At 41.6% G+C, this 24,000-nt stretch overlaps 1 protein-coding gene and 1 long non-coding RNA gene across 4 annotated transcripts in view; both read left to right on the top strand.

Moving 5' to 3' along the window:
* LOC311038063 overlaps nucleotides 1-24,000 on the top strand; it is a 332,539-nt gene that overhangs the window by 72,378 nt on the left and 236,161 nt on the right. The window lies entirely within an intron of this gene.
* tcf4 (transcription factor 4) overlaps nucleotides 3,926-24,000 on the top strand; it is a 192,254-nt gene continuing 172,179 nt past the window's right edge. For 2 of the 3 annotated variants that reach the window (XM_084047365.1, XM_084047364.1), the window contains exons 1-3: nucleotides 3,926-4,366; nucleotides 5,805-5,843; nucleotides 8,289-8,364. In XM_084047365.1, coding sequence (XP_083903491.1) covers nucleotides 4,295-4,366; nucleotides 5,805-5,843; nucleotides 8,289-8,364 — 187 coding nt within the window. In that variant the 5' untranslated portion in view covers nucleotides 3,926-4,294. The remainder of the gene's footprint in view (nucleotides 4,367-5,804; nucleotides 5,844-8,288; nucleotides 8,365-24,000) is intronic. The other variant, XM_084047363.1, reaches the window with a different exon arrangement.

The raw sequence follows: 24,000 nt of genomic DNA on the forward strand, positions 1-24,000 counted from the left end.
TCTCTATCTCTGTTTTGTCTATTTCTATGTCACCACCACCCCTTCTCTCTGTCCATCTTTCCCCGCCCCCTCTCTCTCTCTCTCTCTCTGTATCTCTGTCTCTCTCTGTCTGCCCCCCCCTCTCTCTGTCTTTCTCTATCCCCCCCCTGTCTATCTCTGTCTATCCCTCTATCTCTCTAAGTCTGTCTGGAAGTTGTAATAGAAATAAATCATTTGTGTTCCAGAATGTTTGCTTTGAGAACACACACACACACACACACACACACACACACACACACACACACACACACACACACACACACACACACACACACACACACACACACACACACACACACACACACACACACACACACACACACACACACACACAGTGATCCGGTTGTAAGTCGGAGGTGTTCTGTTTCCCAGTGTTCCACAGCTGTAGACTTCCACAGGTGTTTGGCAAAAACACACTACTGACTGCAGAGCCCTGTGTGTGTGTGTGTGTGTGTGTGTGTGTGTGTGTGTGTGTGTGTGTGTGTGTGTGTGTGTGTGTGTGTGTGTGTGTGTGTGTGTGTGTGTGTGTGTGTGTGTGTGTGTGTGTGTGTGTGTGTGTGTGTGTGTGTGTGCGTGCGTGTGCGCGCACGTGTGTGCATGTGTGTGTGACTCATTGTGGTTATTTCTCTTTTACCATCATTTCCTAGTACATTTCAAACACATTACTGTCTCTTAAACTACTTGGCTCTCTCTCTCTCTCTCTCCTCTCTTTCTGTCTTTCTTTCTCTCTTTCTAACTTTCTTTCTCTTTGTCTCTTGCTGTTTCTGTCTCTTGTCTCTCTCTGTTTACAGTTACAGGCAGTAGTTCTCAAAGTGGGGTCCGGGACCCCTAGGGAGCTACCCCTATGGGTCCTCGACCTCGAGGGGGTTCCAGCGGGTCACACCAGCAAACTGAGTTAATATCATCAAAATCATTTTGACCTAATTAACTAGTTGGCTAACTAAAGTTTTCAAATAATTGTAGTGGAGTAAAAGTAGGCTACAATATTTGTCTCTGAGATGTAGTGGAGTAGAAGTAAAACGATAGGAAATTGGAAATACTCCAGTAAAGTAAAAGTACCTCAAAATGTTACTTAAGTACTTGAGTACGTAGTTACGTTACTTTGCACCACTGACTTCCATACATAACATATATAATAGTTGGTTGAATTCATTTACTGACGGTTTTTAGCCACATTTTAATTAGATGATTGAATTCATATAGGCTACAGTGACTTCCTGATGCAGTGCCATATTCAAGCTTTATCTAATAATTAATGTATGCAGTTGCATAGATTTTTATACTTGCATATTCCACTGTGTGTTGTAATATGGTTGTATGATAATCTGTTATCTGGAATGGAATGGTAACTGTATCTCCCTCGCTTTCTATCTCTCACCATTATTATACTGTGTTTGTTAGTTTCATATCATTTTATTATCGATAATATTGATATTATTGGATGTGGGCACTGCACTGTGTTGTTCAGTGGTGTAAAGTAACTAAATACATTTACTCATGTACTGTACTTAAGTACAATTTTGAGGTATTGTTACTTTACTGGAGTATATCCAATTGTCAGTACCTTTACCTTTACTCCCCTGCAATTATTTGAAAACTTTAGTTACTAGTTACTTTGTAGATTTGTTACAAAACATGAACCACTTCAGCCCGATATACATTTCGGCCTTTTGAAAATAGCCGATCTACAAGCTCACAATGCGTCGAGATGCGACGCATTGTCAGCTTGTAGATCTGCTATTTTCAAAAGATTTTTATAGATTTTATTTATTTGAAAGCTTGTAAAATGGGACATTCTGCATAATGACTATTTCTACTTTTGGTACTGTACTTTAAGTACATTGTGATGCCAAATACTTTTGTATTTTTACCCAAGTAAATGTTTTATTCCAGACTTTTATGTATGCATGTAATGTATTTCTACATTGCAGTATTATTGATACTTTTACTTAAGTAAAACAAAAAAGTGAGTACTTTTTCCACCACTGGTGTTGCTGATGTAAACATGTTGACATTGGGTGACAGTGGCGACATCGTGCAGCTAGGGGGCAAACCAGTCTGCAGCACAGAGGTCTCTTCCTCTCAATTATAAGACACTAAATCAGGGGGTCTTCAACGTTTTTCAGGCCAAGGACCCCTTAGCTGAGAGACAGAGATGAAGCAGGGACCCCCACTACACACTGAATTAGATTGTGTTGCAGATTAGACTTTTTCATAGATTTAATTTTTTAACCATTTAACCACTTAAACCCTCGTAAACTTGACCTTTCACTCTGTACTTGGTTTGCTCTTTGCCGAAAATAGCAGATCTACAACCTCACAACGTGAGCTTGTAGATCTGCTATTTTTGGCTAAAGTTCTCCAATAGGGATGCTAGGGTTCAAGTGGTTAATGTAAAGAAATATCCTGTCACAAAGGTTTGGTGCCCCCTGTAGTAACTCTGAGGACCCCCTACCCCTAGGGGTCGCGGACCCCCTATTGAAGACCCCCGTGACTAAATAATTAGTGTATTAACGGCACCCAAATGCATGTGAATGTATTTTCTTTTATTATAACATCACAAAGACGATTGACCATTGCAATGTTAATATATAAATAGGCTGTATTCAGTGTGCGGAGGTCTGCAGTCAATATTAGGCTATGATAGAGAGTATTAAAAATATTATACATGTAGGCTAAAGTTTTCTTTGATGAAATTGTCTCAGTGAACGTGGTCAAATTATTGCATTGACCGGACTAAATGTACAGTACAGGCCTATTTTTTTGCACGCACGCACGAAAAAAAGTAAAAATAAATAAATAATGTTTTCCATTTATGCAGGTGGTTGGTTACGGATCCTCATGGATAAATTGACACTGAGGATTTTCCTTTGGTTGACCTCGTGTCGTGAAGGCTGTTTCTTTCTTTTTTTTCTCCTTTATTCTTTAAGTAAAACTTTATTCCGTCAGTGAGCAATTTCTGCAAGATGCTCTTATCGGCAAGCGACACAAAGTGTCTCATCTCAAAACAGCTACACGTCTCGTCTCGAAGTAGGTTAGGGCTTTAAATTGACATATAGACATGATCCTACCCCGGCCCGGACCCCCCCCCCCCCCCACACCAAAAAAAAAGAAAAAAGAAAATTAAGAAGAAACATACATAGTTCTATAATGAAATAAATCAAATTGACACAAGAATATCCGGTCAAATGGATCTATCTAGAAGTTTTTCCTAATCAATCAGACCCGTTATTATTTGGAAAGGGATTTTATGTCATGTATTCTAGTAATGCCTATAATTCTACAATAACGGTAGGCTATGTAAAATGTAAATAAAGTAGGTAGTAAGGTGGGTTTTCCAGCCTGTATTCAGAGGCTACGGACCGGGACTATGGTCGACCACCGGAGCCCCCCCCCCCCAGCTCAACTCCTTCCCTATACACCTCCCTTATACCTTCATACCTTGTGCAGCCGGACATTTATTTTATTAAAAACAACGATGCACAGCATTCCCATTGATGTTTTTTATTAAAACATGTAACTATTCATTCGTCGCGGCAGCAGTTTTTTTTCTCCTTCTCTTTTTCTCTCCCCTCGCAGCTGATGTGTGTTATTATTTAATTAATTGATTTTCCACGCGGAGGTTTTGGTCGCTTCTTTCTGACAGAAACAGCGCCGAGGCTCTGTGGTGGTGGTGGGCTTCAAGTCGGGGGGGAAACACACACTCATATAACCTACAACAACACACACACGCACACACTCGCACTCAACAACAACAACAACACACACGCGTTACTGCTTTAAAAACAAAAATATTATTTTACCCTCGAATTCAGGAGCCTAAAAAAAGCCCACCGAGGAGGAGCGAGGAGGAGGATAATGTGTGTGTGAGAGAGAACATGAACATGAGGGCTCGGACCTTTTAGCAACGGAACGGCAAAGCTTTTTTTGCGCGTCTCTCTTGTTTCGGACGGGATTTTGAAGGTTGTTTTATAAAGAGGAGAGAAAAAACATCGGAACCTAAAAGGATCAGGAGCGCTTTTTTTCTCTTTCTTTTTTTTAAGGGAACCCCCTCGGAGGTGGTCGGTGGTCCGCGGTCCCCCCACCTCCTCCTCCTCCTCTTCACCCCCCTGTCCGTCCGTCCTGCTCTGACCGGACCGGACCGGACCGGACCGGGTCAGTCAGTCAGTCAGTCAGAACCCTCTCCAGTGTTACCTATAGACCAGGACCTTTATTTCCAGTCCCATGTTTGTAGGTGCGTTCTTGTGGTTTTAAAATGCACCATCAACAGCGGATGGCGGCTCTGGGGACGGACAAGGAACTCAGCGACCTGCTGGATTTCAGCGCGGTGAGCAAAAGAGAGAGACTGGTTGACTTTATATAATAACTATGGTTCTCAATCTTTTTTTCGTGCCGCGGACCCCAGACAAATTGATATGTATTTGGCCGTGTGGACCCCCCCCCATCTGAAAATATTCTGTGCCAGGGACCCCCCTCCCCAGAAGAAAAGATTTGGGGTTAAAAATTCAAAATTAATCAATTTATTTCAAGTGTACAAGCTCACAGCGTGACAGAAGTGGCGTGCTGTGAGCTTGTAGATCTGCTATTTTTGAATAAATTATTGTAATGCTACGTTAACTACTTTTGCTGGGGACCCCACCTCCCCACGGACCCCTGGAGGTCCCCGGACCCCACTTTGAGAACCACTATATATAAGACGAGATCAGATGTTAAAAGTTTATGTCTATATATACCAGCCGAGTGGAGAATCAGTTGGACTGTCTGCACTCTGCACACACGTGCAAAATCCACGATTCACCCCGCTAAAGGGTCCGCGTTCATTCGGTTACATTCTTGTATACACCCTGAGTTGCACATGGATTAAATAAACAGTAAACACTGTTTTTTTATGTGTGCTGTAGTAGCCGAATGTAAGTAGGCTATAGCCTTTAAAGTCAACACATACAAGGATTAGTCTAAACATCGACATAAGTAGGCTAAATCATAATAATACTAATAGGAATAATACATAAAACAATTAAGGGGGGAGTTTAACGGCAAGACTTCCACTTTCTATTGCAATATCAACCCTGATTCAGGTCCAGACTTCCAGTGCATACCAACAGACAGACAGACAGACAGACAGACAGACAGACAGACAGACAGGACCTTTATTGATCTCCGTGGGAACATTTGGGTGTCATGCTGTGCTTACTGCTTACACAGAGTTGTTGCAAATCAATTGCTGTTAGTCCATAGATCAATATTACACCTGTCTGGTGGCAGGGTGTCCAGAGGGCCTTGAGTCTGAACAACATTGAATGTTTACAGCACTTTGTTCTTTCCGTCATTTGAGTATACGTGACTATCAATCAATCACTTAATCAATCAATCAATTACTATAAATGTGATCAAGGCTATTTGTAGCCTGATGTATGCCAAAAGGCTACTATTGGCATAATGTGCACGCACACGCACACACACACACACACACACACACACACACACACACACACACACACACACACACACACACACACACACACACACACACACACACACACATTTTCCCCCTAGGTGTATGCCAATAGTAGCCTTCACATTTTAGGCTTCACTGTGATGCACAAGTGTTTGTTGACTGTGTTAAATGTATTGACTAGAGAAAGGATAAGAAATATAAGAAATGTTGTGTTTTTATTTATGTGTTTTCATTGCTCAAAGTCCATTATTATGCATGTTTGCACAGGATTGTGACGTTTTGCATTGGTCATTTTGTTGTCTTATAGATGCGAAACAGCGATTTGAAAATGTTCCCCACTTCAATGGTAGTATATTTCATTTTTAAATATTTTTTCCTCTCTTTCATTTTGTTATTACTGAATCATATTAACAACAATTTATGTCTTGCAATATATATATACAGTAATGATGCTTTAAATGAGAATGCTTATTTGATAAGTTTACATTTCAGGTCCACAGCCGCTTCTCAGTGTGAACGTTGTTCATGTTCATAAAACCTGCATGAGAGAGAGAGAGAGAGAGAGAGAGAGAGAGAGAGAGAGAGAGAGAGAGAGAGAGAGAGAGAGAGAGAGCGAGCGAGCGAGCACCACACTGTGTGTCTGTGTTAGATGAGGCAAGGAATTTGTGTGGTTGACAAACGCTGTTACAAACTTAACTGCTAGAATGGAGCGCCTCCTCTCCTATCCTCTCCTCTCCTCTCCTCTCCTCTCCTTTTCCCTCCTATGTTCTTTATTCCTCTCCTCTCTTCTCCTCCCCTCTCCTCGGCACTGTTATCCTCGCATGTTTTTTTTTTCCTCTCCTCACTGTCTAATGTTTCCACTTGCAATTTATACACTTTGCATCCGTCGACAGACAGTGGCACCTGTTACTGTTATCATTTGAGCTATAGTATTTCTATGACTCTTAAACTGTTTTGTAAGCTACTGATACTTGTACTGCTAATTGTAAATAATCAGTGGTATTATAGCTATTGATGATCAATGGTAGACCAAGGCTATTGATTATTTCGAACATAATTGTCATTTCAAATTAAGACTTTAATATTAATAATAGCAATTATATGTCAACTTGCTATTTTGTGATTGATCACAATTATACAATTATAGTAAACTGTATGTTATTAATAAATGTATTGATCGCATGATCATTGCAAGCATATGAATTGATAACCATAATTGTGCCATGCATATTACTAGTAAGCTATAGTGATTGATAATTAATAAACGTATTGATAGTCATGGCTTAAACACAAACACCATTTTCAGACGGTGTGTCTGTAAGGCCTTGATTTCGTGTATTTAACAATTTTGGTTACAGTTGTACACTCAACACTGATGATATTTACTGCACATCCCAAGGCCATTAAGTCCTCATGCAAGCTCATATCATGTAGGAGACATTCACTTTAGTTTCATCCATATGTTGTATATTTTGAGGCAAACATTTAATTGATGGATTGATCAATAATGTTTTTTTTTTGTTATTACATTATTTACAGTTTGGTTTACACACACACACACACACACACACACACACACACACACACACACACACACACACACACACACACACACACACACACACACACACACACACACACACACACACACACACACACACACACACACTGTCTGTCTGTCTGTCTGTCTGTCTGTCTGTCTGTCTGTCTGTCATTGTCTGTCTGTCTGTCTGTCTGTCTGTCTGTCTGTCTGTCTGTCTGTCTGTCTGTCTGTCTACACACATGCCTTATATATACACTATCTATTTACAATGGAGGCCTTTAGCAGACACTCTTATCCTTTTGATAGATATGTACAAATATGTCTTCATGTACAGGCATTTTGTCAATAAGAACTTCAATCAATCAATCAATCAATGCAAAGTGTCTAACGAGGAATTACAATGTCAGACGATGTTGTTATACTGTGATAGATAAGGATACATAATAACATGCTCTCTTTATTATGTAGCATTTCAGTAGACATTACAATACATTGTTTTAAAATAACTAGCTTTCTTTTTCTTTCTCTCCAATATGAGTTTATCTGAAAATGTGCTGTCCATGTGTAGTGTAGACCTCACATAGGTTATAAAACTAACCCAATCATAAGAACTACATAATTGGTAGCTGCATCTGTTTAGATCAGTCCTGATGCAAATGAATCTCTTTCTTATCTTGTATGGTATGGAGTGTGATGTGTGCACGGTAGGACTGCACAATTCAGATAAAAAAAAGAAGAGCTGTCATGTTGAATCATATTCACTTACAGTTGTTTTAGCTAAATATTGCAAAGTAAGCATCAAAAGCAAAATATACACAGTAAATGAATCAATTTGAAACTCAGCATTTTACTGTGTAGGTCCTTTTCTATGCACACAGCACACAATTCCATTGGTAAAATAATGAGAGATTTTAATATTAATTACAGATCTACTCTACACGCCATGATACCTGGTTTTATGCAGGAATGGTCTTACTATTTACTCTGAACAAAGCCCGAAAATGCCCTCAGAATACATTACAAATTAAATAAAACCCAAACTGACGTCCTGTTTGGAAACAAAATAAATGCAATGAAAGCAGTCTGTGTTTAATTGTGCAGCCCGTAGTGTACGGCAGGTGATGTTTACTGTAGTGTGTGTGTGTGTGTGTGTGTGTGTGTGTGTGTGTGTGTGTGTGTGTGTGTGTGTGTGTGTGTGTGTGTGTGTGCATGTGAGACTAACATGCGTTTCTGTGGTTCTCCTCCTAGATGTTCTCACCTCCTGTTGGAGGAGGAGGGAAGAACAACCCGACCTCCCTGGGGAGCGGACATTTCTCTGGCTCAAGTACGTCATTCATTCATTCCTTCTCTCTCTCTCTCCCTCTGTCTCTCTCTCTCTCTAAAGCAGTGGTCCTCAAACTTATGTCAGGACCCCCAGATTAATATTCATTTGGCCGCCGATCTTTAAATAGCCAATCTGCAAGCTCCATAGGATTAAACTAATTAAACTGAATTCGATGCTGAACTATATTAACACATTTCCTGGGGACCCCCTGGAACCCCCTCAAGGACCCCTGGGGGGCCGCAAACCCCACTTTGAGAACCATTTGCTCAAAAGTATGTCTCTCTCCCCCTCTCCCTCTCCCTCTCCCTCGCTGTGTGTTGCAGAGTCTGATGTTAAATGATGTCACAGTGTTTTGCTGTGTGACATCACATTGCTTTCAGGTGATACGTTTAGTTTCTCTTGACAAAGCTGCCATTAACTGTTCCGGTGAAATACTGTACTACAGCCATATTGTACGGTGTCAGTATTTTCATTCTGTGTGTGTGTGTGTGTGTGTGTGTGTGTGTGTGAGAGAGAGAGTTGGGGGGGGGTGGCATGAATGGCATTTGACTTTTTTGTAACCCATTTAAAGAGGACAGAGCTTTTCAGTTGATTTAAAGAGTGTTAGAATTGTCATAAATATCATAAATAATTTGTTATTATAATACATTTCCAATTGAATTATAGTCACATTTAACCACTCCTCATTTCACCGGGGGCTTCTGCGGAATGTCCTCAAGGACCCTCAGACCCCACTTTGAAAACCAACGTCCTAAATAAAAGTACATTTGGCTTTGGTATACAGTATATGGAAGAAAAATATCTTCCAGCATGCCTCACGTTGTCTGGGAGCCATTTTGTTTGTTGTCTACTTAGACAATAAGAGACGTTGTTTACTGGCTTTGTCGATGTTGTGTTGTTGTTGTTTGTGCGGTGCGGGGTCATTGCTGTTGTTTTGCTGGTGTGAGGGGCGTACAGGTCTGTGTTCAGGCTGTTCAACTGTTACAGTTTGGAGAAAGTTTTTTTTCTGTGTCAAGGTGTTCGGCTGGTGACTGCATTTGCTGCTCCTGTTTACAGTGTGTTTGTTTTTTCGTAGTGATCATAGTGTGTACACAAAAGCTCACATGCGCACGCACGTGAGCATGCGCACACACACACACGCACGCACGCCCAGTCACCCTGCTGTGTCTTTCTGCAGGCCTTGGCATTTTTGATGAGCCTGGTCCCTGTTTGTGAATGCAGCTAATTAGAACTCTGTACACCTACAGAACTAAAAGACGGCCTCATAGTGAGTGGATGTGCTCTCTGCGTCTGCGTGTGTGTGTGTGTGTTTGTGTTTGTGTGTGTAGACAATATGTGCAGTATAGGCACGTAACGATTTATCGTGAGACGATTATAACTGGTGACGGTGAAATAAAAAATGTAGCAGGATGTAAACAGCAGAGGGCGCAATCTAGTTAGACCCCCTTCCTTGTTCGCCGCCCACTATTTCTGCCTGCGTTCCGTCGTCACTGCTGGCAGTTGTGCAAAATATGCTAGGTTCACCCGGCCGAACGTCCCCTCACTCAGACTATGAGATCTAAACAACTAGGCGTTAGCGCTGCATAAAGAGGGAAATGTGCATCGCATGTAAACACGTTTATTTGATTGATGAACGGCCCAAACTATACCGTTTACTGAGAGGACCCCCTCTCCCGTCTGACGACGTTGTCAACAGTCCAGGTGCTCCAAATGAGAGATTAGATAATAATTAATTGATTGATATCATGAAAGGAATGAAAGGAATTTGACGTTGTCAGCGGTCTGATACAATTACTACATTTTTAAATTCGATTATTATTCATTGAACTCTGCGGCCGCACATTTATTTCATTTTAAGACAAAATATATATATATATATTTTACAAATAAAAATGTATATGCCTTAATGTGTACCTTACAGTTAATGTATGTACCTCATGAATAAAAAGGCATTATTAAATAAAAACAAAGTATTGAAAAGAGAATAAGAGAAAATACAGTTACAAATACATGTTTTTCAGTAATTTGTCCGGGATTTAAGAAAAAAAAACGTATTGTGAACCTAGTATCGTGATTCGTATCGTATCTTGAGTTGAATGAATCGTTACATCCCTAGTACAGTATGTACATGCCATTCACATACTCTCTAAACGTGTTTTTCTGTGAGTGTGTGTGTGTGTGTGTGTGTGTGTGTGTGTGTGTGTGTGTGTGTGTGTGTGTGTGTGTGTGTGTGTGTGTGTGTCTGCGTGTGCGTGTCAGAGAGAGAAATAGAGTACTTTTCAATGCACAGCATAGGGTACCAATGTGTGTGTGTGTGTGTGTGTGTGTGTGTGTGCGTCCTCTTCCTGCTATTTGTAAGGTTTATCTGTTTAGCCTTTAAACCAGCAGCTCTTGTGAGGATCTCACCAAAATCCAGCTGTGCACATCGGCTATGGGTTTTATTTTACATTTTTGTTCATTTAATTCATTTCGACCTCTCTCTCTCTTTTTATGAGCAAAGCAAAGCCATTCACACACATGCACACACGGAAACACACACACACACTCGCACACGCGCACACACATGCACGCACGCACGCGCACACACACAAATAAATAATAATAAAAACACAGTCAGGCAGAGCCAACTCAGCCTCTGCCAATGTTCCGCGTTAAGGAGAGGAATTTGGTTGGAGGCAGATAGCGCCCAATGGCATGCCTTTATTTTTGTTCACTTTAATTGGCATATCTTATTAAGTCACACTTAAAAGAGGCATGTTTTAATAATATTCCCATTCCCGATTTGATGTACTTGTACAGTGAGAGATACAGTAATACACTTCAACGTAACACATTCCTCATCAGTGCTAACACACACACACACACACACACACACACACACACACACACACACACACACACACACACACACACACACACACACACACACACACACACACAGACACACACACACACACACACACACACACACACACACACACACACACACACACACACACACACACACACACACACACACACACTTCTCAACGGCTTGTCTCTATTCACTCAAATCGGCCTCCGTTACGCCTGTCAGTCAAGGAGCGACTGAGCATGCATTCAAAATAGAGATGGAACAAACGTCACTTAATACAACTGTTACCCTCCCACCTTCTCTGTCTGTCTGTCTGTCTGTCTGTCTGCCTGTCTGTCTGTCTCTTTCTCTCCCTCTCTTGAGCCTGATTTATACTTTGTTTTGCATCGTGTCTTGCACTGAAAATAGACGATACAAGCTCACAACCTTCCTCCAGCTCTCTCTCTGTCTCTCTCTCTCTCTCTCTCTCTCGCTCTCTCGCTCTCTCTCCCAGCTGCCAAATGAGTGTGAAAAGCATCTCATTTGTCCGTCAAAGCAGAGTGATTCATACAAAGAAATGAAAATAAAAATAAAAATCCAGTCATGCCCTTAATTGTGCCATGAATTAGGATTAGCAATAGGCGTTTTTAGTTATAAAGACAAATATTATTAGCTCCTTTTGCCTTTCTAATGCTAATAATCACTGTCACTAATAATGGCAGTGATTTCAAGGTTTGTTCAACGTTCTAATTAATAATTTCTAATTTTGAAGTTCCATAATTCACTCCACTGGCTCCACTTTTGAAATCATTCACACAAACACAACACTTTCTGGAGGTTTTGTTTATGCATGCGCACCCCTATGCATACTGCTCAATGGTTTGATTCGTTTGGGCCCTCGGCCGGTGGGTTTTGAGTCTTCACTCAGTGAACGCAGCTCGTTGTGACAGAGATTGATATCGCGTTGTAAGTAATTCACAATGAAGCGTTAAAAAACGTAACCAGACTGTCTTTACCACCAAGTGAATTAACTCATCCCTTTGCCAGATTCATATTTAGAAACGACTGACAAAAAATGTATAGGGCATAATATCAACAGCAATCACTGACTTGTCAACAACAGTGCTGTTAACAGCAGTAGTTTAAATTTAGCGAATATTAAGGGATATAGTCATATAAACACAACAGTGGAGCTCAACAACGGAAAGACAAGCAACACGTTGAACAAGGAACATCTAAACTGACTGTCCAAGACACGTATTTTGTTTGCACGGCTTACTACGGTATGAGTTCACATCACCGCTTTCATTGTCATGAGCTTTCATTGTCCAAATCCAAACAAATTAAAAACTCAATGGACAATGGATGAACAGGATACTGTCGATTTACCATGTTGTCAACTGAAAACGATGATGATGATGATGATGACGATGATGAAAATGATGATGAAGTTGCCTTTGCAGAGCGCAAAGCTCTAGTGTCCACAGTGGTGAATAGCCTTAACTTCATGGACAGAACTTAGGCTACAGGCCGCTGTGCCAATTGTTCTAATCATTATAGCTTAGATGTTGATAAATAGCTATAGCTCATGGAGTGGGTTCCAAAATAACATGGCTGTCAGTGCTGTGTTGTGATTCTGCTTAGCGTTTACTTAATTTATATGGCTTTGTGTGTCCTGTAATCCTGCTGTGCAGTTGTCGTCTGAGTGTTTTGCTATGATTTCTCAAATGATTTTATTTCATGGATATGTACAGTATCTTTTAAGCCCCGGAGTTAACCATGTGGGCATGTCACCATGTGTTTATTTTTAAAGGGATATTTCACTTTCAAACATGTTTGGACTAATTTTGACGTCTACTCGGGCATAAAAGAGCACCCAGACAGTTTTTAAGTTGCTTGATTCAGTATTTAGATATTTGATGTTCATTATAATAGACACGCCCCCTTCCTATACAAACCCATTGTAACTTCAAACTCCATTTTAACCATGTTAGATTCATTGAAAACACCCGTCCTTGGTTTTGGTGACTGATATTGTCCTTCTAATGCGTGAGGCGACCGTGTTTTTTCAATTATTCTTTTCATTTATTTCATTATATTTTTTCATTATTTAAAAAAAAAAAAAATCCCCCAAAAATATACAAAATAAATGAAAAAAGTAATTGAAAGAATACGGTCTCTTGACGCATTAGAAGGAAGTCACCAGAACCAAGGACCGAAACAGGTCATAGCACCGGGCACCACGAAGAACGAAGCGTTAATCTGCTGCCCCTGTTTGTCAGGCATTTTGTACAACACCGTTGATTTGTTGATATATAAAAAAAACAGCAATTGATGGAATAGTCACTAAGAAGATAGCCGATCGTTGCAGCCCTGGTTGCCACACACACACAAAGTTTGTTCCGTGGACATTAAACAGGTGCCAGTGGACATTGTCTTTGAGTTGTTTTGTCAGCATTATTTTTAGAAGCCGTCCGTTACAAACCTGGAGACAGTTTAATACCATCGTGCGAAACACTTTCCCTAACTACTGGATAGTGAATATACCAACAGCATATTACACACAACACTCTGCCGCTCTGTTTCTGACAGCGACAAGAAGGTGTCGTTAGCAAAATTATGTTTGAGTTTCCTCACACACCTGTTCCTGTGGGCCGCAACATACACACACAGTGCACCTGTATGGATTTCTGTGTGTGTGTGTGTGTGTGTGTGTGTGTGTGTGTGTGTGTGTGTGTGTGTGTGTGTGTGTGTGTGTGTGTGTGTGTGTGTGTGAGAGAGAAGGTTTGTGAGCCTAATGTGTGCGTGTTTTGTGAGTCTAATTACCCAGTCCTTAAAAAAATGAAAAACAAATAGACAGAAAACATCAAACTGCTGCCTGGCAATTACCAGCATCGTTCAACAACTCTCTACAACAACACAACTCCAATTAGGACACGACAACTCTGCTTAGGGAGAGACTGCAGTGTGTGTGTGTGTGTGTGTGTGTGTGTGTGTGTGTGTGTGTGTGTGTGTGTGTGTGTGTGTGTGTGTGTGTGTGTGTGTGTGTGTGTGTGTGTGTGTGTGTGTGTGTGTGTCTGTGTGTGGGTGGATGGATGGATGAGTGTTTGTACTGTATGTAAGCGAATGGTGACTTGTTTTGGAAGTGTGTGTGTGTGTGTGTGTGTGTGTGTGTGTGTGTGTGTGTGTGTGTGTGTGTGTGTGTGTGTGTGTGCGCACATTCACAAAGTCATCACACAGTCAAATCCTCAGTGTTCAGTTATCCATTTGTACACTCTAAGAATTAGATTGACACTGAGATTTTTACGTTGTCGGTTGTTCACAAACGCACGCATACACACACACACACACACACACACACACACACACACACACACACACACACACACACACACTTGGAAGATATGTAGATTTCGTGTCATGATCATTTTGCCCCAAATGCGACACATTGTGAGCTTGTAAATCTGCTGTTTTTGGTGAAGAGATTTGGTGTAGACAGGAAAAAAAGTACAGTGCCAACTCAGGTCCAGTGTATGACGAAGTGTAAAATCTCTGCGATATGATTATTGGGAGCGTTTTTCAGTGCAATAAACGGTAATAAGGATTATCATCCCATCCCTAGTTCATGACAGTATAAGGGAGTAAGGGTCTAGAACAGTGGTTCTCCTCCTTTTCTGGGTCAGTGCGGCATTGAGTGCCACGCTACGAGCTTGTAGATCTGCAATTCCTTTTTTAATGGTGGAAAATCTGTGCAAATCTTTGAATATATATACATATATATATATGTTTTAAAGTGAACATTTTTAACTCCGATCTGTGCTTTTGGGGGTCCCTGGAACAACTTATTTTGAGATGGGGGTCCGTGGCCAAATACATATAATTTTGGGGGTCCTTCACATGGAAAAAGTTGGAGCACCACTGATAAAGCAACATACTGTAAGGATTTAGAAAACATTTTTAGCCCCATCTCAAAAGCTTGTATATATGCTATTTTTGAATAGCCAAAGAAATCTAAAATCACACAGAGATGCTTTCCCGGTCTTAATGGGTTAACACAGCAGTCCGAATGGCTGCTATGTTAAGTTTTTAGAGCATGTTTATTTTAATAATCAATTAATCGATTGTGTTCTGGCTTGGATCAATGGAACTAAAAAAGTATTTTTTTCCCCAAGATTTTAAAAGAAAATACCATGTTTTTTTCCATCTATTTTGTTATATTATCATTATATTATATAATGATGATATATACAGTATATATATATTATATGTTTTGCCAATTATTTGGGAGGCCACTTGCAATATCCTCAGTGGGTCCCAGACTCCCGGCCCACAGGTTGAGAACCCCTGGTCTAGAATGTACCATGTTCATGTCTGTGGGGACGAGGGTGAAACCATCTGGCTAAGCTTCACTGGGAATGGGGGGGGGGGGGGGGTGCAGAATGGTTTGTCCCAGCTTTTGTTTCATACTTTCTCATTCCCTGGCACTGCCAATGGTGTGTGTGTGTGTGTGTGTGTGTGTGTGTGTGTGTGTGTGTGTGTGTGTGTGTGTGTGTGTGTGTGTGTGTGTGTGTGTGTGTGTGTGTGTGTGTGTGTGTGTGTGTGTGGGGGAGGGAGTGCTGGCTTGCAAACATCCATTCCCTTCCACACACACACACACACACACACACACACACACACACACACACACACACACACACACACACACACACCGTAAATTGTCTGGAACACCCCTTGTGCCATCTGCTCTAGCGATGGGCCAAGGTGTGTGTGTGTGTGTGTGTGTGTGTGTGTGTGTGTGTGTGTGTGTGTGTGTGTGTGTGTGTGTGTGTGTGTGTGTGTGTGTGTGTGTGTGTGTGTGTGTGTGTGTGTGTGTGTGTGTGTGTGTGTGTGTGTGTGTGTGCCTGCTTGCCTTTGTGTGTGTGTTTGAGAAAGAGAGAGAGAGAGAGAGAGAGAGAGAGAGAGAGAGAGAGAGAGAGAGAGAGAGAGAGAGAGAGAGAGAGATTCTCTGTATGTGACTCTGAAACCAAATAAACATTCCCGGCATTATGATATTTCTGTATAATAGACACAGCCTCAGTCCATATAAACTCTAGAGTGCAGAGTAATGGTCACCAGTGCTTCTAAAATCTAAAGCCCAGACTAAAGGAGACGAGTGTTTCTAAAGTCTAGGCAGGGGTCTCAAGGCCAAGGACCCCTTAGCTGAGAGAGAGATCAAGCAGGGACCCCCACTACATACTGTATAAAACTGAGATGTAGATTCAACTCATTCATAGATTTCATAGATCATTTCGTAGTACATTTTCAGATATTTAACCACTTAAACCCCCAATACTTAGCAAACTTGACCTTTGGCTCTGTACTTTGGCTCCCCCCCTCTCTACTGTACAAGTACATCAAGTTTCTTCGACAAAAATAGGCGATCTACAAGCTCACAATGCGTTGCAGCTGCTATTTTCAGCGAATGTTTTCATCCCAGAATAGGGATGCTAGGGTTCAAGTGGTTGATGTAAAAAGAAAAAAAAATAGTTCCTATCACACAAAGATTTGGCAGCCCCCTTGTAGAAACTCTGAGGACCCCCTAAGGGTCCCGTATCCCCTGCTGAAGACCCATGGTTTCTTTCTAAATTGGCCTGAAAAAACATCTATCAGGAGACCACATTTTTTGTGTTATCCTTTTAGCCGTAAAGGGATAGTTCACCCCAAAAAATACCTTTTTCCTATCGATTAGTCACATGGAGACTTGAATTCGTGGATTATTTTTTTGAGTCAATAATTTGATCCAGCGGATCGGTAGGCAGCGGTTCCGGTAGGAGACACAATAGGAGACTCTTTGTGTCTCCTACCGGAACCACTGCCGGTCATCAAATTATTGTCTTAGGAATGCGACAAAAACCAAAAAAAAATCCATTAATTCAAGTCTCCATGGGGTGACTAATTGATAGAAAAAAAAGTCATAAGTCATTTTGGGGGTGAACTATCCCTTTAATGTCTTACTGTATCACGTGCTGTTTACATTTCTGACTAATACAGCATTCAATCAATCAATCAATCAATGGGCCAGAGCTCAGCTTAATGTCTGGCCAGTGGAGAGGGTGAAGGTGAACAGCTTCACGTACCCTCGGGGCTGCACATCACAGAGGTCCTGACTCTGAGAGAATGCACACAGAGTCTGGCAGAGAAGGCGAGATGACGCCTGTATCACCTCAGGCTGCGGAGGAAGTTCAAGGTCTCGGAGAAAAGTCCTGAAATCCGTCCACTCTGCTACCATCACCCAGATCATCCTGACACAGGGGCCACCTCTATATGGCAGTGGTTCTCAAACATTTTCACGTCAAGGACCCCCAAAATGATGCTTTTTTTTTGGCTGCGGACCCCCAGTCTCAAAAAATATTTTTGTGCCAGGATTTTTCAAAAATAGCAGATATTTTCAAATAGCCAAACTACAAAATATGGTTAAAATGATTGTGACGCCATATTAACTAGTTTTGCGGGACCCCCTGGTACCTCCCTCCCCCAAGGACCCCTGGGGTTCCCCGGACCCCACTTTGAGAACCAATGCTATATGGTATGGCAATAGCTCTTCCCACGATCTGCGAGTGCTGCGGAAAAGTGGTGCAGGTCTGCCAAGCGCACCACAGGGGAGCTCTCTCCCATTCCTACAAGACATGTACTGTATGACAGCAGGTGCTTGAGGAGGGCAAAAAGGATTATGAAGGACAAACATCACCCCAGTAACGGACTACTTGTGATGATGCAAACAAAAGCGCTGGCGGTGTCTCTTAGTCCGGGGCTCAAGGCGCGGAAAGAGTTTCTTTTTCTTTTTTTTTTCCTTTTTCTTTTTCTTGGGGCTGTCAGAGCTCTGAATGAGGACAAGGAAAAAGGAAACAAAATACATCAAAAGCTGCATTCAATCTGTAAGAATCCTGAGTAGCTGCGCAAAACGTTACTTGCACATTGTACATAGACAGGTGAAATAGATGCACTGTACTGCTGTAATGTATACCTTCTTGCACATTCCCCACTTTTGCTGCAAAGATACCATAGGTTTATCACACCTACTTTTAACTTCATGTTTTATCTATAATTAAAAGTATAGAGCACAGACAAAATGTTATAGATGACCAGTGTTTCTAAAGTATAGAGGACAGATTCAATTCTATATAGGTGACCAGTGTAGTGTTTCTAAATTATAGAGCACAGATTCAATTCTATAGGTGACCAGTGTAGTGTTTCTAAAGTTTAGAGCACAGACTAAATTCTAGAGGTGACCAGTGTGTCTAAAGTATAGAGCACAGACTAAAAGTGAACTAAAAAGTAAAGTAAAGTATAAGCAACAATGTTGCAAGTAAGAAAAAAGTCTAATGCTGACCAATGTTTCTGCAATCTAGAATCCAGTCTAAAGGTGACCAGTATCTCCACAGTATAAAGCCCCCCCCAGACTAGAGTCTAAAGGTGACCAAGGTGTTTTTAAAGGCTAAACTTCCAACAAAGACAAAGCATTAGTACCTTGATATTTTTATTTTAAATAGTGGTTAGTTAACAAAGTTGTGTCATGACTTGAGATAGAATGGTTATAGTACTGTGTGTGTGTGTGTGTGTGTGTGTGTGTGTGTGTGTGTGTGTGTGTGTGTGTGTGTGTGTGTGTGTGTGTGTGTGTGTGTGTGTGTGCGTGTGCGCGTGCGTGTGTGTGCGCGTGTGCAATGTTCCCAGCCCTGAGGTCGAGTCTGAGACACATGTGGGCTGACCTGAGTAGATCAGCCTGCTTTCCTCATTGGCTGAAGAACATCTGGCCGCCTGTGTGTGTGTGTGTGTGTGTGTGTGTGTGTGTGTGTGTGTGTGTGTGTGTGTGTGTGTGTGTGTGTGTGTGTGTGTGTGTGTGTGTGTGTGTGTGTGTGTGAGATACCACATTGATCTCCCCCCTAACATTCCACACTGTCAGGCCTCTGAATAGCAAGCACTCCTCAGTCCAAACATCCCCCCTCTCTCTCTCTCTCTCTCTCTCTCTCTCTCTCTCTCTCTCTCTCTCTCTCTCTCTCTCTCTCTCTCTACTGTTCCTTTCCATCTCCCTGATGTTTCTTTCTTTCTTTCTTTCTTTCTTTCTTTCTTTCTTTCTTTCTTTCCACGCTCTCCCATATGTTCTCACTTTCTCTGTTTGCATCGTTGTTTCTTTTCCTCCCTCACTCTCTCTTCACCCATGTTCCCTCCCTCTCTTTCCTCTGTCTTTATATCTCTCCATCCTCCCTTTAATCTTTTGAGCTCCCTGTCATACTCATATTCTGTTTGATCTCTCTCTTTCTCTTTCCCTCTCCCTCCCTCTCTCTCTCCCCCTCACTCTCCCCCTCACTCTCCCTCTCTCTCTCTCTCTCTCTCTCTCTCTCTCTCTCTCTCTCTCTCTCTCTCTCTCTCTCTCTCTCTCTCTCTCACGCACACCTTTCTGTTTCTCCTCTAAACCCAATCTGTTGTCGGCGTCTTTTCATAATGGAATGACTATTTGTGTTACAGAAACATAAGATAACAATGTAATGGTCTTTTAGCCTCAACGCAGGCTTGTTTTGATCACATCTAATACACTGAAAACATCTGACCTGCACACCTGAGCTCAATGCATGTTCCTGCAGCAGTATGGAGCAACTCTGCAGGCTCCTTCACACGCACACACACTAATGCACGCACACGCGCGCGCGCACACACACACACACACACACACACACACACACACACACACACACAAACACACACACCTATATTAAGGAAGCAGAGCTAATTGGTTCACTGACTTTCTAAAGGGGGAGTTTGGCTTAGCCTGGGGTTTATAACTTCTGCGCATGTGTGTGTGCGTGCGTGTGTGTGTGCGTGCGTATGTGTGTTTAATTGCACATCCCTATTCTGGGGGGAACATTCGACATTCGTCGAAATGTGCCACTATGCGACACGTCTTGAGCTTGTAGATCTGCTGTTTTTTGATACTTTTATTTGACAGCCTGACCGTAGTATGATCAAGTATGGCATAAATGTATGAAAAAAGTTTAAATATAGCGTTATGCGGTTTCTGCCTGACAGCAGCATGGATACCAAATCGTACTGTATACTGTCTCAGTGTCTCGTTCAACTCACTGAATGTTTTTATGATGTCAATTCATTTTCCTGCATTTATTTTTGCGTATTTCTCCAAAGCAATAATAATGTGGGTCCTGACTGTAAATGCTCTCTCTCTACAGGAAGACAATAGAAGCAACTCCCCACTTCCTCAATAAAACATTTCCTTCACCGGCAACTTTGGCTTACAGGGAAAAAGATTAAAGACCTATTCTATACTATTCAATAGCCCACTGGTTCTCAAAGTGGGGTCCGAGGACCCCCCTGGGGGTCCTTGATAGGGTTCCAGTGGGTCCCCAAAAACAATTAGGAACCGTTTAACCCGGGAAACGCATCTACAAATGTCTCCTGAATGCTAACTGGTTTCTGAAAAAAACGTATGTTGCTATATCAGTGGTGCTCGAACATTTTCATGTCAAGGATCCCCAACATTATATGTATTTGATGACGGACCCCCATCTCAAAATGTTTTGTTGCAGGGGCCCCCCCCCAGAAGCAAAGATTTCATATGTTCGCTTTAAAAAATATATATATTCAAAGATTTGCAAAAAATAGCAGATCTACAAGCTCATAGCTAGTATTTCCATTTATCTATACTTTTACTTCTACACCATTGCATCTCAGTGGCAAATATCGTACTTTCACTCCACTACAATTATTTGAAAACTTTAGTCACTAGTTACTTTGTAAAACACACATTAACCACTTCAGCCCTATTTAAACTTTGGCTATTTGAAAATAGCCGATCTACAAGCTCACAATGCGTCGCGAGCAATTTTCAAAAGATTGTTATACATTTCATACATTCTTTCTGCATAATGAGTACTTTTATTTTTGATACATTGAGTGCATTTTGATACCAATACTTTTGTACTTTTACTGAAGTGAATGTTGAATTCCAGACTTTTAACTTGTAACAGAGTATATCTACATAACATTGCAGTATTGATACTTTTATCTAAGTAAAGAATTTGAGTACTTTCTCCGCCACTGGCGATACGCATACTGTATGGTGTGGAACCAAGTTTAAACCATGCAGGCTCAAGTGCATATAGACCCTCATTCAGCAGCTTGACTGTAAGACTGTAACCCGATACATGTAAACATGTGAATGAACACACACACACACACACACACACACACACACACACACACACACACACACACACACACACACACACACACACACACACACACACACACACACACACACACACACACACACACACACACACACACATTCTCACACACACACATTCTCACAGAAACTCTCTCAAAGTGGGGCCTATGTCTGCCCTCCGCCTTCTAAAAAGCCTCCCCCCTTTTCCTGTCTGTCTTCCTGCCCAGACTGCAGGTGTTCATGACGCAATAAAACAAGTAGTGACTCTTCACCCAACCTCCTCTCCTCTCCTCTCCTCTTCTCTTCTCTTCTCTTCTCTTCTCTTCTCTTCTCTTCTCTTCTCTTCTCTTCTCTTCTCTTCTCTTCTCTTCTCTTCTCTTCTCTTCTCTTCTCTTCTCTTCTATTCTCAATATGTGTGTGTGTGTGTGTGTGTGTGTGTGTGTGTGTGTGTGTGTGTGTGTGTGTGTGTGTGTGTGTGTGTGTGTGTGTGTGTGTGTGTGTGTGTGTGTGTGTTTACCACAGTTGTCCTGATAGTAATAATGTGAAATGTTGAGCAACTGGCCTCTGTTCTCTGTTAAGCTAATGACTGGACTTATAGACGCTGACAGCCGCGCACACGCACGCACGCACGCACGCACGCACGCACGCACGCACGCACGCACGCACGCACGCACGCGCACATGCACATGCACATGCACATGCACATGCACATGCACACACCATCCTCACATACACACAAGTACAGATGCACACATACAGTTACACACTAAAGTGAAGGTTTCCTTTCTCTAAACCACATAATACATGTCTGGACACGCAGCAGTCCCTGTGAACATGTGAGAGAGAGAGAGTGAGAGAGAGCGTGTGCATGCACGGCTTTGCACGCGCGTAAGTATGCGTGTGTGTGTGTGTGTGTGTGTGTGTGTGTGTGTGTGTGTGTGTGTGTGTGTGTGTGTGTGTTTTAATGCACATCTGTGTTTTATTAACTATTCTCAGTGTGGTGTCATGTGACAATCCCTTTCAAAGTGGATGTAGCCAATAGGAAAACAGCTCTTTTTTTAAAAGGTGATAGTGATATATATATATTTTTAAATAAATGTTAAATAGCTCTATGTTCCAATAGGAATCATTGCCTTAGAGAGTTTGTTCAGTAACAGGTGTCTCCCACTCTCTCCAGCTCTTTGGTAAACCCCAAATATATTTTCAGGTCGGGACGCACTATCCAACCAGACATCGTGAGACGCGTTGTGAGCTTGTTGTAGATCAGCTATTTTCAGCGAAGCGATTTTGTGTAGAGGGAAAAAAACAAGTACTACAGACCTATACAGAGCCCTGTGAGACCCCGGTCAGTGAAGAATGTAAGGTTTAACCCATTAAATCCGGGAACGCATCAACAAATGTCTTCTAAATCAGTTTTCTGAAAAAAACGTATGTTGCTATAATATCAGTGGTTCTCAAACTTTTTCATGTCAAGGACCCCCAAAATTACATGTATTTGGTAGCGGACCGGACCAAATATTTTTGCTCCAGGGACCCCCAGTGGCAAAGATTTGAGTTACAAGTGTTTGCTTTACAAAATATATATTCAAAGATTTGCACACATTTTCATGATTTTTCAAAAATAGCAGATCTACAAGCTCATGAGCTTGTATATCTGCTATTTTTGAATAGCCAAAGTATAAATGGGTTTAATGGGTTAAGTGGTGAGAGGGGGACAGCCTCCTACAATGTTTAAATGCCTCCGTCATACGGTCTGGAGCACGGAAGCGCTGAAAACGATCCGGGGGCAAAGCGGATGTCCCGCCTCCTCATTGCTTCCGTTACCCGTTTGGTCCTTGCAGTATAGCGTACATTATGTCCTACTGTAAATACAATTATTCAAAGCATTAGGGGTGTGCCGATACACTAATTTCACCAAACGATACGATACGATATTTGGCTCACAACTTCGATACGATTTCGATACGATACGCACTTTTTTATTATGAAAATATATGGGGGAGAAAAAAAGTAAATGCAAACAAATAATTCTGTTTTTGCATTATTCAGACGTATGCAAACTTGTAGCTTTTCAGCTACAATAGCCGTTTTGAATCCAAATAGGGCAATAGTGTGACACCTGACCCGAAAAAAAAACAACATGTTGTCACCCTTTTCACCTCGGGGCTGTTTGCATGCCTGATTATTATTATTGTAGTAAAAAAAAAAAGAAAAAAAATTCAAAACTATATTTTTTTCCCCCAAAACGATACATATCGTCACAAAAACGTATCGCGATATATCGCGGGACGACATATCGGCACACCCCTACAAAGCATATATACGGCTTTCTGCTTAGCAGAAATTTGAATTAAAACATATATTTTAAAGATATTTTAAAATGTAAATTTTGTGAACGGAAAATGACGAACAGATGGCAGCTTCCTTTCCTGGCTTTCGGGAGGTGTAGTTCCAGACTCTATATAGCATTCGGAGATTGCGGAATAGTTGCCTGGCTACGCAACACTATGAAAGAGAAATGAGAACAAGAGAGGAAATGATGGAGAGAGAGAGAGAGAGAGAGAGAGAGAGAGAGAGAGAGAGAGAG

The sequence above is a fragment of the Gymnoscopelus microlampas genome, assembly GCF_963454915.1.
Source record: "Gymnoscopelus microlampas genome assembly, chromosome: 21".
Lineage (NCBI taxonomy): Eukaryota > Metazoa > Chordata > Actinopteri > Myctophiformes > Myctophidae > Gymnoscopelus > Gymnoscopelus microlampas.